This window comes from Pongo pygmaeus, chromosome 11 (assembly GCF_028885625.2).
Source record: "Pongo pygmaeus isolate AG05252 chromosome 11, NHGRI_mPonPyg2-v2.0_pri, whole genome shotgun sequence".
In the NCBI taxonomy this organism is placed as follows: Eukaryota; Metazoa; Chordata; class Mammalia; order Primates; family Hominidae; genus Pongo; species Pongo pygmaeus.
Window position 1 is genome coordinate 108,677,619 of NC_072384.2, and position 12,913 is coordinate 108,690,531.

The 12,913-nt window shown below is 37.1% G+C and overlaps 1 protein-coding gene across 28 annotated transcripts in view; it reads left to right on the forward strand.

Moving 5' to 3' along the window:
- PIKFYVE (phosphoinositide kinase, FYVE-type zinc finger containing) overlaps positions 1 to 12,913 on the forward strand; it is a 91,254-nt gene that overhangs the window by 43,324 nt on the left and 35,017 nt on the right. For 16 of the 28 annotated variants that reach the window (XM_054477753.2, XM_063647843.1, XM_063647847.1 and 13 more), the window contains 7 exons: positions 2,075 to 2,140; positions 2,807 to 2,866; positions 4,873 to 5,002; positions 5,769 to 5,949; positions 6,850 to 6,924; positions 9,227 to 9,334; positions 12,652 to 12,792. In XM_054477753.2, coding sequence (XP_054333728.1) covers positions 2,075 to 2,140; positions 2,807 to 2,866; positions 4,873 to 5,002; positions 5,769 to 5,949; positions 6,850 to 6,924; positions 9,227 to 9,334; positions 12,652 to 12,792 — 761 coding nt within the window. The remainder of the gene's footprint in view (positions 1 to 2,074; positions 2,141 to 2,806; positions 2,867 to 4,872; positions 5,003 to 5,768; positions 5,950 to 6,849; positions 6,925 to 9,226; positions 9,335 to 12,651; positions 12,793 to 12,913) is intronic. The other 12 variants (XM_063647853.1, XM_063647852.1, XM_063647855.1 and 9 more) reach the window with 1 other exon arrangement.

A 12,913-nucleotide genomic window follows, 5' to 3' on the forward strand; every position in this document is an offset into this window, starting at 1 on the left:
CCGCACTCCCCAGCACTCCCTAGGGCAATAATAGATTTCATTAGTGGCCATATAATGTCTAGAATGAGGATCCAATTTACTGTTTTGTGTTCAGTCCTCATTTATGAATAGAATGAGGTTGCCAGGGTCCTAAGACATCTGAAAACCATGCTAAGGAAAGCTGGACTATTTAAAATGGAAAAAAGACTTGGTGTTTCCTTTAGGTATCTGAAGAGTACCTGAAAGAAATTATATTTGTTTTGCATATGGCTGAAGGAAGAACTAGATTCAGTAGTTGGGAGTAGTGAACTTTTGCCACTGTGCATGGTAAGTGTCCAGGTTGTGTCTGAATGTCCACCTGTCATGGTTATTGAGGACAGATGCCCGCATTGGGTGATGCGTTATAGACTTGGGGACTTCTAAGTTTTCTTTTAATTCTAAATCTGTGAACTGAAAAATCTAGACCTAGAGTTAAAAAGAAATTATAATCCTTTAGCCTACTCAGTGAGAATATTACAGAGGAGGTTCCAGCATTAGGAAGAAGATAATTATTAAATTGACCTCTTAGGTCATTTGCAGCCTTATAATTTGAAGACTTTAAAAGTCTCTTAATAAATATTGCTGGCTTTCACAGTTCTCTCTTAGTTTTTAACATACTAACGAGTTATTCTTTTTACATTTTTTCTTGTGAAGTTGAAGTGTAATAGTTTGCTGAGTGTTACAGTCAAGATGAACACTGATTACCAGAAAATAAAGATTTCCGGGGAGACTGGTAGTTACGTGAAAAAATAATAGAATTCTTTTGCCTCTGGTTTTCATTCCCTTTGTATAAATACAAATGGGAATGGTTTTTATCTTTACATTGAAATTAAAGGTAGTACTTATTAAATATTTTCTTATGGATTGTCCTATATTGTTTCAGGCTGAGGAATATTGGATTTATAAAATTGGTTGAAATATCTGTACTTTAAAAAATACTACTTATGCTTTCTGTCTTAAGTGAGAAAACCCTATTTTCAGAAGCTTGTAAAACTGGCTTAATTTTTCATTATTGGTCTTGGAGAATTGTACAGTTAAAATATATTTTATTATGTATTACAAGCAGGATGCTGAACTATTCTTGGAAAGTTAGCAAGTAAAACCTAGAGAAGAAGGTGAAAATCATGGCTTCCGTAAATCTCTAGATGTAGTTTTCCGTGCATAGGAAAACATGAGATAGAGGAGCAAGTTAAACACACCATGAGAAAACAATGGATTGTACTTCGAATGTGGGACATTGCACAGAACGTTTGACCTGGGTTCTTTTAAATACATGTTATGAAAAGAAAGAAAAGACAGGAGATCTGTTCTAGATTAAAAGAGAATGAAGAGATACAGGAACCAAATGCCATGTGTGAACTTGATTGCATCGAGGCTTAAGAAGAAAAACAGTGGATTAAAAATATTTTGGAGACAGTTGGATAAACTTGAGTATGGGCTAATTCTGTGCTATTAAGACATTGTTAATTTTCTCAAATATATAAATAATATTGTGGCTATAGAGAAGAATACGTTTATTTTTATGAGAGTTGTGCTGATGTCCTAGTGGTAAAGTGTCATGATATGTGTAACTTTGAATGATCGGGGGGAAGAAACATACACATATATGGCAAATCCTTAACAATTGTTGAACTCAGGTGGATGGTATACAGCATTTTCTATAGGTTTGAATTTTTTTCATAACTAAATGGGGAAAATCCACCATTTCTGGAGTCTCATATAGATACAATTAAGCTTTAGTGTGAGAAGGCTGGTAAAGAACAATACATTAATTGAACTAATAGGATTTGGTGTTACTCATTTCTGTGAGGGAAGAGTAGAAATAAAGTATAACATCTGTCTTGTCCACATACTCGATTTTATTGTATTTGGCATAGTGCACTTGAACTTTCTAAATAAAATATTTTCTTTGTTTCCTGGTTGGAAGGATGAGCATATTGGCTTATAAACATAGTAACTTTTAAAGCCCAGTTGTTTATAAATGTACTTGGAGAAAATTTTGTGGAGATCCTTTACCTTAAAGGAGTTAACATGCATCGTGTTTTAATTTGCATAGTGGAAAGAACCTCATTTGAGCTATGCTTGGTCACAGACCTAGAGAAAGTTCACGGGGAAGTAAAGAGTAAGTTTCACTTGTAAGAAAAGTATTTAATATATTAAAAGCATTCAGAGTGTGTTCAGTTAATGTCTAGCAAAAATTTCGCAGTGTTTGGTATAATTTTTGAAAAACAAAAACACTTATTTGGAACTAATACAAATACTGATGAGTTTTATCTTTATTCTTGCCAATGTCACTTCTGTATTAATTTGTTTTATAGCTTATATTCTGAAATTTGAAAAAAGTTTATATTGTTTTATCAGGTGGGTTCTGTATGAACTACTTTGTGCATAGGCAAAGTGATTATTTGTTAAATCATCAAGTTACACGTGAAAAGAACTGTAATCTTTTAGGATGGTCATACAAGTATCTGAAGATCTTAATTTTCATAAACCGGTTGGTTTTGGTAAGAGAAAAACATTTCTCTATCTGACATTTGAATTAAGGAGAATTGTTTTCATGGCTCTATTGTGTTATTAATGCACGTCTGCTTAAGTTTAGTATGAAGTGCATAGAACAAGTATAAAGAGGCATTTTGACCCAAAGCTTTCTTGAATTTGCTGGGTAGTGATGGGTTTAGTATGAGTAATATTTTGTGTGTGGGCGTATTCTCTGTATAATTATGCTGACATGTTATAGTCATATGTCTCTCCTTTTGTTCCTCCTCTCTGTTGTCTCCCTGGTATGCAGAGTATTTGATTTCTGACACTGGAGGACAACAGTTCTCAATAAGTGACGCTTTCATCAAAGGTAATTTTATAAAAAGCTGTATGTGGAATGGTGTCTCTTTTTTTCATGAGGATATACTTAGGGCTTAGCACATTGATTGGCGCAGAGAAGGTGCTGAAAATATATTTGATTATGGTGGTATCATGGGAACACAGTTTTTAATATGTATAATGATTTTGAGAATGTTGAGAACCAAGAATGTAAACTTGGACTTGGTTTGCGAGAAGGAGGTCTCTGGTGTGAAAAGTAATTGTTTAAAAACTTGTAAGTAGAATTTGAACTTAATTCTTTTAAAGACATAGTTTACACTTAACTATATTGTGAATATAATATTAAGTATTGATATAAATATCATCAAGGATTGTCAAATTTGTCAAAAAGCCCACAGGCAGATCTCCATTTAAGGATGCTGCTTGCCCTGTGGAGTGAGGAAGAGAAGTAGGCAGTAGAGGTTAAAGAACTAACTCTGCTGATAAATTTCTTTTGGACACAAAAGGAGAATAGAAAAGTATTAGCCTTCTCCTATTCCTTCCCTACTTAGCTTAGCTTAGCTTCCTAGAGTAAAGACATTCTTAGTTATAGTCCATAGCACTCCACTGGTTAGGCCTCAGATAATGGGAGAAAATTTCTCTTCCTTCTTGGCTCCCAGGGTTTCAGATCGAACAGAGAAGGCAAGCTGGTACAAGGAAGCCACTGCAGCTTATCTGATAGCTTGGCAGTGCTTCTAAATTCACCTCCAAGCATCTGGTTCAGCTGGAAGTTTACAGAGTGGCCCTTTATGTAATTGAAATGCGCAATTCTTGTACTTCACATGTTATGGACATATACTTTACTGTGTAATCTGCTGGGCTGTTTGGTGGAAGTTTTTTAGTTAGTTTGTTTTGCTTTTAAGAGAGGACAGGTTAGAGAATTTTTGTAAGCATTTCCCACTTCTTTTCTTTCCACTTATTTGGTCAGATTATTCAATTATTTAGTGAACATATTTTTTTGTTAAGCATTTATTATTTATTTTTTGTCATCTATTTTCATTCATCCTTTAAAAAATTTAAAGATTTTACACAAATTCTACATAAATGCTGTTTATTATGTTTTAATATTTATGTTTTTGAGTCTGTCTTGCTAAAATTTTGTTAAAAAACCCCTGTGCCAATATTGAAAGAGAAACACTATTGAGGATTGTCTGAATAGACTTTCTACACTGTCATCTGTTGTTTTGTGATATCTGAGCTGAGCTTCTTTCTTGAAAATTCATCACCCACGCTATCATGTGTTCTTTTGCCAGCATTCAGATTTCTGTCAAATGCAGTTTTCAGTTTGTGATTTTTTTTTTTTTGAGATGGAGTCTCACTCTGTCACTCAGGTTGGAGTGCAGTGGTGCGATCTTGGCTTACTGCAATCTCTGCCTCCTAGGTTCAAGTGATTCTCCTGCCTCAGCCTCCCTTGTAGCTGGGATTACAGGCGTGTGCCAACATGCCCAGCTAATTTTTGTGTTTTTAGTAGAGATGGGGTTTCACCATGTTGGCCAGGCTGGTCTCGAACTCCTGACCTCAGGTGATCTGCCCACCTTGGCCTCCCAAAGTGTTGGAATTACAGGCGTGAGCTACCATGCGCGGCCCAGTTTGTGATTTTAAAGGGGGAAATTAACACCCTCATTTTTAAAAATTAAAAGGAGAAGCAAAAGTTTCATTTTATTTGCTTTTCAGAAGCTGTGCTTATAATTATTGGCTTGAGAGTCTTAGTTACGTACATTTGATTTTCACAGTTCTGTTTCTGATTTTGGCTGTTGCCAATTACTGCTCTTCTTAATTCTTGCATTTCTGTATTTTTAGTGTATTTTATGTATTTGTATGTATTTTCTTATGCATTTTATTTATATGTTTATTACATGTTCTTGCCTTTTTACACCAATAATTTATGTTGGCTAACTTAAAACATTTATAAAGACAAAGGGCAATTTCTAAATATATGAGTAGATGGTATAAAACAGGACAATGAAGTAATAACTTCTTATTTTATATTGTACTTAGAATCCTTATTTAATCGTCGAGTAGAGGAAAAATCCAAAGAGCTGCCTTTCACACCTTTGGGCTGGCATCATAACAACCTGGAGCTCCTGAGGGAGGAGAATGGGGAGAAACAAGCCATGGAGAGATTGCTGTAAGGCAGTGAAATTTTTAATTTTAATTTTTCACTTTTATTATCTTCAATGACTTGATAAGCATATGCATCATTCCTCTTAAAAAGGGAGGTCTTTTTCTTTTTCCTTAGAAAGTAAAAAAATACCAAGATTACTTAGGAAATAAAGTCTATTTTGACTTGTGATTAAATTTCTTATAAAACCAAGAGCCCCGGCTGGGTGCGGTGGCTCAAGCCTGTAATCCTAGCACTTTGGGAGGCTGAGGCGGGAGGATCACAAGGTCAGAAGGTCGAGACCAGCCTGGCCAACATGGTCAAACCCTGTCTCTACTAATAATACAAAAATTAGTCAGGCGTGGTGGCGCTGGCCTGTAATCCCAACTACTCGGAGGCTGAGACAGGAGGATTGCTTGAACTCAAGAGGTGGAGGTTGCAGTGAGCTGAGATCCGCCACTGCACTCCAACCTAGGCAACAGAGCAAGACTTCATCTCAGAGAAAAAAACAAAAACAAAAGCCCCAAACTGTGCTTGTCTGTCCCCATTTTACGTGTTAAAATTTCATTTCAGTCAATTGCAGGGGACTTCTTAGTGGAAGATATTCAGATTTCATTTATATGCAAAATCCTTAAGGTACAGATATAATGAAAGAATGATATTGACCTAGAAAATCTTATCTGTGAGCCATAATTGAAATGTTATTTCTTTGTAGGCTGCTTGTTTTATCATCAGAATTGTTGTCTCTGGCAGTATTAACTATGCAAACTTCTTTCTTATAATATTTTTGTAGTTCAGCTAATCATAACCACATGATGGCACTACTCCAGCAGTTGCTCCATAGTGACTCACTGTCATCATCTTGGAGGGACATCATCGTGTCATTGGTCTGCCAGGTTGTTCAGACAGTCCGACCTGATGTCAAGAACCAGGATGATGACATGGATATCCGTCAGTTTGTTCACATCAAAAAAGTGAGCTCTGCTAATGTTTTACTAATGCTAGGAACTGATGAGGCAGGACTGATTGTAATTTTTGTTTTAATGGTAATCTGAAAAGAGTAATTACCCTGAGGGGTGCTAGGTGAGGAGTAGGAGGTTTTCCTGTCTGCTTTGTTTGTTAGCAGTGCACTTAGGAGTCATGGAAGCCACGCATAGGAAGTGAGAGGTGAATGGAAAGGATGAGTTATATCGGAGATGAGTTGGGAACCCAAACAGAGATAGGTTCTTCCTTTCTTGCTTCCTCTTCTTGACAAGTCAGCTATGAGAAAGCCTGTTCTCACAGATTGTGATCACTGTTCTGAGGAAAAGCAGTGGGTAATTTGCTTTATTTAGATCAAGCTCGTCCCACTCGTGGCCTGTGGGCTGCATGCAGCCCAAGATTGCTTTGAATCTGGCCCAACACCAATTCATAAACTTTCTTAAAACATTATGACATTTTTTGAGATTTTTTTTTAAGCTCATCAGCTGTTATTAGTGTATTTTGTGTGGCCGAATACAGTTCTTCTTCCAGTGAGGCCCAGGGAAGTCGAAAGATTGGACACCCCTGATTTAGATAGTAATGGAGTCCTGTGTGTGCTTTTTCCCTATGATATTTAACTTAAACAATAGTGTTAACTGCCACATGGCACTAGTTTATTCAGTCAGTGAGTACTTTAGAGTCCTAGTATAGTACATTAGAGAACAGGGGATGGGAAAACAGAGTCATGCAGAGATGCCATTGATCATTGGTTGAAAGGAAGAATTATTTCCTGAAATTTTTTGTTCTTATTTGATTACATAATAGTTTAAAAAAATGGAAATAATAGCATACATCTAACTAGATTCTAAGCATGTTATCATTGAATTTTATTGTTTTCTTAATTGTTCCATTAGATCCCAGGTGGAAAGAAGTTTGATTCCGTGGTTGTCAATGGCTTTGTTTGTACCAAGAACATTGCACATAAAAAGGTAATGTGACTCAGTTCAGCAGTGAAGTTCAGCAAACCATGGCTGTGTGCTTAGGTAACAAGTTGGGGTACCTTAGTCATGGAAGAAATGGACAATGGACAATGAAAGGCAGCTGTGTCTGCCATAGGGGTGAAATTTGGTAGGTTCAGGGAAGATTTCCCAGAGCTGAGGATGAATGGATTGGAATTTGAATAATGGGAATTCACCAGACAGAAGGAGGAAGGGGGGAGGATCAGGCTTCTAGATTAATAGAATGGTAAGATACTGGCATTATTTATCTCCTGATCCTGTTACATCTTAGGGAGACAGGGTTTCTCTAGTAGGCTGGAGTCCTTCCAGAGGCTTAGCATTCTAAAACTGATAGCTCTTCTGGTGCTCGGCTACAGAACTGTCAGTCTTCTTCTGGTATCCTTCTCACCTTATATCTTTGTAGCACTAGCACAAAGGAGTGGAGTGAGATAACCTGAGGTATTAAGGAGACTCTGAGCTCCTAAGGTGTAATATGGGCAATGTAGATGAAGCTGGAGGAAGCAGGCAAGGGCTTTGTATCTCATTAAAGGTCTTGAACTTTATTCTGAAATCTTTTGATTCTCAGTGTAGTGTACATACATTGAGATCACATGTGGACCTTTTAAAAATGCCTGTTCTTAGCCTAACCACTAGAAATTCTCATTCAGTAGGTTAAGGGCAATGGCAGTGTATGGATGTTAGGGAAATGGTGGTACTGTATTTAAAGTAGGCACTAGGCGGAGTGTGTAATCCCAGCACTTTGGGAGGCCGAGGCTGGCGGATCACAAGATCAGGACTTTGAGACCAGCCTGGCCATAGGGTGAAACCCCGTCTCTACGAAAAATACAAAAATTAGCCGGCACGGTGGCGTGTCCCTGTAGTCTCAGCTACTCGGGAGGCTGAGGCAGAAGAATCTCTTGAACCCTGGAGGTGAAGGTTGCGGTGAGCCGAGATCACGCCACTGCACTCCAGCCTGGGCAACAGAGTGAGACTCCGTCTCAAAAAAAAAAAAAAAGTAGGCACTTCAGGTGTTTCCAGTGTCATTTGTTGGTCCTTGGGTTTTGAGATACCATTGATCTATAGTAGTGTTCTCAAACCTTGCTGTGCTTCAGAATCTCCAGGGGAAACATTCAAAACAGAGATACCCTGGCCCCGCTTCTGGGGATACTGATTTTGTTACAGCGAGAGCTGAGGCAGATTTCTAGCCTGAGCAACCAGATGGATGAACTCTAGTCTTGTTTTCACTTTTTTCTAAGTTGAGCTTATTATAGTTTTTTCTAAGGCATTAAGATTCCTGAAAATTATTAGTGACCATAGATAAATAAAAATATACTTGGCTTGAGTTTTGTACTTATCGCGTATTTTATTGCAATAATTCCACATCAGTCAATATTTCTACAGAGTCTTACCAAAACCACACATTACCCTTTAAAGGAGAACTTTAAACCAAATTAAATGATATTTGTTGAATTAAGAGGTAAATATGTTGTGCCTTCTCAGAAAGTGAGGAAAATTTGTATGTGGGTGTGGTGGAAACATATGCATGAATGACTGTCTTGCCCCACTGATTAGAGATAGTCCTTGATTTGTAGTTGCTAAAAAGAGTCCTGAATTGAGTTTCCCAGCTGGTGAGTCACTGTTTTCAGAACTGTTTGCCAGTTTGGGGTCCATAAACTTGGTCAGCCTGAAACCTCTATTGCTATCCTGCCTGTGGCTTTAAGCACACGGTTAGGGTATATTATTTGAGTCTCTGCTTCTTGAGATGCTTTCAGATTTTCTTTTTGAGCTTCATGTTTCCTATTTCAGCTTGCCACCTTAATGATTGTTTGGAAATTTATTCTATTAGCGATATGCTCAGGAGGCATTTTAATTCTTTTCTCCCACTTCTCCTCTTGAATTTTAGAAAGACTAAAATAGGCTTTTAAAGTTGCTTATTTCTTAGAGTTTGTGAAGTAACCTGTCATTAAATACTGCTCCCTCCGTGCACACTCAGGGCATGATGTCTCTTCTTACAACATCAGAAATAAAAAAAAAAGTTAAAGAGTATAGAAGATCAAAGTAGTATTAAGAAAGAAAAGCCATTTTTTGAAGAATTTTGCATTTTTCTGAACATATTATTTGCTTTGAAAAAATTTAATACCATAAAAGAACTAAGTGAGAGTATATTAATACTAATATGAGATACATTAAGTTAATAGGAATTATGAACAATATAGATTTAAAGTTATAATTAAAGGAGGGTTGTAAAATGCAAACCTTTAAACACTTTAACAAACTGTTCATTTTTTTGTAGATGAATTCTTGTATTAAAAACCCCAAAATTCTTCTGTTGAAGTGTTCCATTGAGTATCTCTACAGAGAAGAAACTAAGTTTACTTGCATTGATCCTATTGTGCTTCAGGTAAGAATTTACTACTGAAAATAATAATTTGGAGGGATGTTTGTGTACCATGATGCTTATAAACTCTTAATGATTTTGACTTAATTCTAGCTAATTAAATTGGATAGGCAAACTTGATAGCTTACCAAAACCTCTGTCGCTCATTATTTTTAAAGTTTCAAAGTCTTAAAGGTAACATGTGACTGTTCAAGGATATAAGGAAGAAAAAGTGAAAATCCAAATACTAATTTCCCTTTCCCACTTAATCCACTGATTTACTGTGGGAATTTCTCAAACTTATCAGATTTCTAATGGAGTCTCTGGTTTGTAATACAGTCTATGCTACTATAACATATTTCTAGAATACCAATTAGCTTATATGTAGTTGGCAAACAGAATAATGTCAGATGGAAGTTGTGTTGGTTTCTTAGTGGTTTTTCCTAAGCAAGGAGGCCCAGAATAGCCGCAGTAGGTTATAACCCTCAGCTGGAAAGGAAAAAGTCTCAGCTCAGCTACTACACAGGCAGAAACCCTTCCAGCTCTATTTTAAGAAAGTAAAAGTGAGCTTTTGCCTGCAGGGCTCTCTCCCCAGGGAGGCACACCCGCATCTCTGTGTGGTTCTTGGTAGCTTTACTGCTCAGAGCTCCATTTCTAGTTGTAGTGTTGCAATAGTTTTTGTGCATTTAATTTCACTTGAGGCAGCCTCATGCCATATGAAGCTCTCTGCCCGGGCTCTCCATGATTCCTCTTAAGGTACCAATTATTATCTTTGTTAGTGCTGAAGGTATAAAGTTGCATAGGTTTTAAGTTTTCTGCCCCAACTCCTTTTCTCCCATAAATGCTGTTAATTTTACTTTGTGGTCATTCGAAATGGAAGCTTTTAAGGAATGTGTATATTATATTATAGTGAAACACTTATGCTGGGTTCCAGAAACATTTAGGAAAAGCATTACTTGAAAATTCCTAGGTAAATACATTTTTTTCAAGAGTGGTAGGAGCAATCACTTTTGTACTGATTTCCTAGATAACAATAAGAGAAAATGAGTTGTAGTAAAAGGGACAGTGCTTTATAAAACTCTGCTGTATTACTTAAGAACTCTGTGACCTGGGGCTGTTTTCTCTTTGGAATTCAGCTGTGCTATCAGTAAAAATGATGGGTTTTGACTAGACATTTTAGTAGAGAACTCTAAAGGAATAAAGGAAAATACTTCTTTTTTCTTTTTCTTTTCTTTTCTTTTTTTTTTTTTTGAGACGAAGTCTCGCTCTTGTCCCCCAGGCTGGAGTGCAATGGTGCAATCTTGGCTCACTGAAACCCCCGCCTCCCGGGTTCAGGCTATTCTCCTGCCTTAGCCTCTCGAGTAGCTGGGATTACAGGTGCCTGCCACCACGCCTGGCTAATTTTTGTACTTTTTTTAGTAGAGACGGGGTTTCATCATGTTGGCCAGGCTGGTCTTGAGCGCCAGACGTCAGGTGATCCGCCCAAGGCGTCCCAAAATGCTGGGATTACAGGCATGAGCCACAATATTCATTTCTTTTGAAATTAAGCCTTTGTGATAAAATTCTATTAGCATTATGTTTGAGATCTTTAACTGTAGCTGTTCTAGGTATTATATGATCTGTTGGGAAATTGGAATTAGGAAGTAGCTGAAATAGCATCTGTTAGAGTTATTTATTCAGAGATCCAGAAAAAGGGATAACTCATGTTGGTTTCAGAATGTAGAGGAGAGAATTCATAATCATATTAAAACAACTTAGGGATGGGCATAGTGGCTGACACTTGTGATTGCTTGAGGCCAGGAGTTCAAGACCAGCCTGGGTAACATAGTGAGACTCTGTTTCTACAAAAAATAGAAAAAATTAGCCAGGCATGGTGATGTGTGCCTGTAGTCCTAGAAGAGTGAAGCAGGAGGATTGCTTGAGCCCAGGACTTTGAGGTCACAGTGAGCTATGATGGCACCTCTGCACTCCAGCCTGGGTAACAGAATGAGACCCCGTCTCTTAAAAACAAAAACAAACAAACAAAAAAAACTTAGAAATTGCTTTTATTTTGGGAGTTGTGAGGTTAGGGTTTTTGTTGTTCTTGTTTTTTTTTAACCTCTGAACTAGCTAATTGGATTCTTGGCTTTTAAATTAAGAATTGAAAATCTCTCAAGGAAAGTTAGTTGGAGCATGGAATTTCTCCTGAAACTCTTGTCAGCATAATCAAGTTTAGAATGATGAATGAGATTCTTACTGTGTTTGAATTAATTTTCTTACAGACTTATTTGTGGATGAAGAAAATTTAGGCTAAGATTGATAATAGTCAAGCTATCTTTATATATATATATATATATTTTATTATACTTTAAGTTCTAGGGTACATGTGCACAATGTGCAGGTTTGTTACATATGTATACATATGCCATGTTCGTGTGTTGCACCCATTAACTCGTCATTTACATTAGGTATATCTCCTAATGCTATCCCTCCCCCCTCCCCCACCCCATGACAGGCCCCCGTATGTGATGTTCCCTTTCCTGTGTCCAAGTGTTCTCATTGTTCAATTCCCACCTATGAGTGAGAACATGCGGTGTTTGGTTTTTTGTCCTTGTAATAGTTTGCTGAGAATGATGGTTTCCAGCTTCATCCATGTCCCTACAAAGGACACGAACTCATCCTTTTTTGTTTCTGCATAGTATTCCATGGTGTGTATGTGCCACATTTTCTTAATCCAGTCTATCATTGATGGACATTCGGGTTGGTTCCAAGTCTTTGCTATGGTGAATAGTGTCACAATAAACATACATGTGCATGTGTCTTTATAGCAGCATGATTTATAATCTAGTAATAGGACGGCTGGGTCAAATGGCATTTCTAGTTCTAGATCCTTGAGGAATCACCACACTGTCTTCCACAATGGTTGAACTAGTTTACAGTCCCACCAACAGTGTAAAAGTGTTCCTATTTCTCCACATCCTCTCCAGCACCTGTTGTTTCCTGACTTTTTAATGATCACCATTCTAACTGGTGTGAGATGGTAACTCATTGTGGTTTTGATTTGCATTTCTCTGATGGCCAGTGATGATGAGCATTTTTTCATGTGTCTGTTGGCTGCATAAATGTCTTCTTTTGAGAAATGTCTGTTCATGTGCTTCACCCACTTTTGATGGGGTTGTTTGTTTTTTTCTTGTAAATTTGTTTGAGTTTTTTGTAGATTCTGGATATTAGCCCTTTGTCAGATGAGTAGATTGCAAAAATTTTCTCCCATTCTGTAGGTTGCCTGTTCACTCTGATGATATTTTAATATGTCCAGATACTGCATTTTACCAGGTGTAATATTTCTGATTTATCTTACTTAGGAAAGGGAATTCTTGAAGAATTATGTCCAGCGAATAGTTGATGTTCGACCCACCTTGGTTCTAGTTGAGAAAACAGTGTCTCGGATTGCCCAGGACATGTTATTGGAACATGGCATTACTTTGGTCATTAATGTAAAGTCAGTGAGTGTTTTTAATTTTCTATTTTATTAAAAAAAATCACAGCTTTTAAATTTATATGCACGTATGGTAGGTATACAAGAATCTTTTTTTCTTTGCTGTTCTATTTGTATTGAAAGTGGGA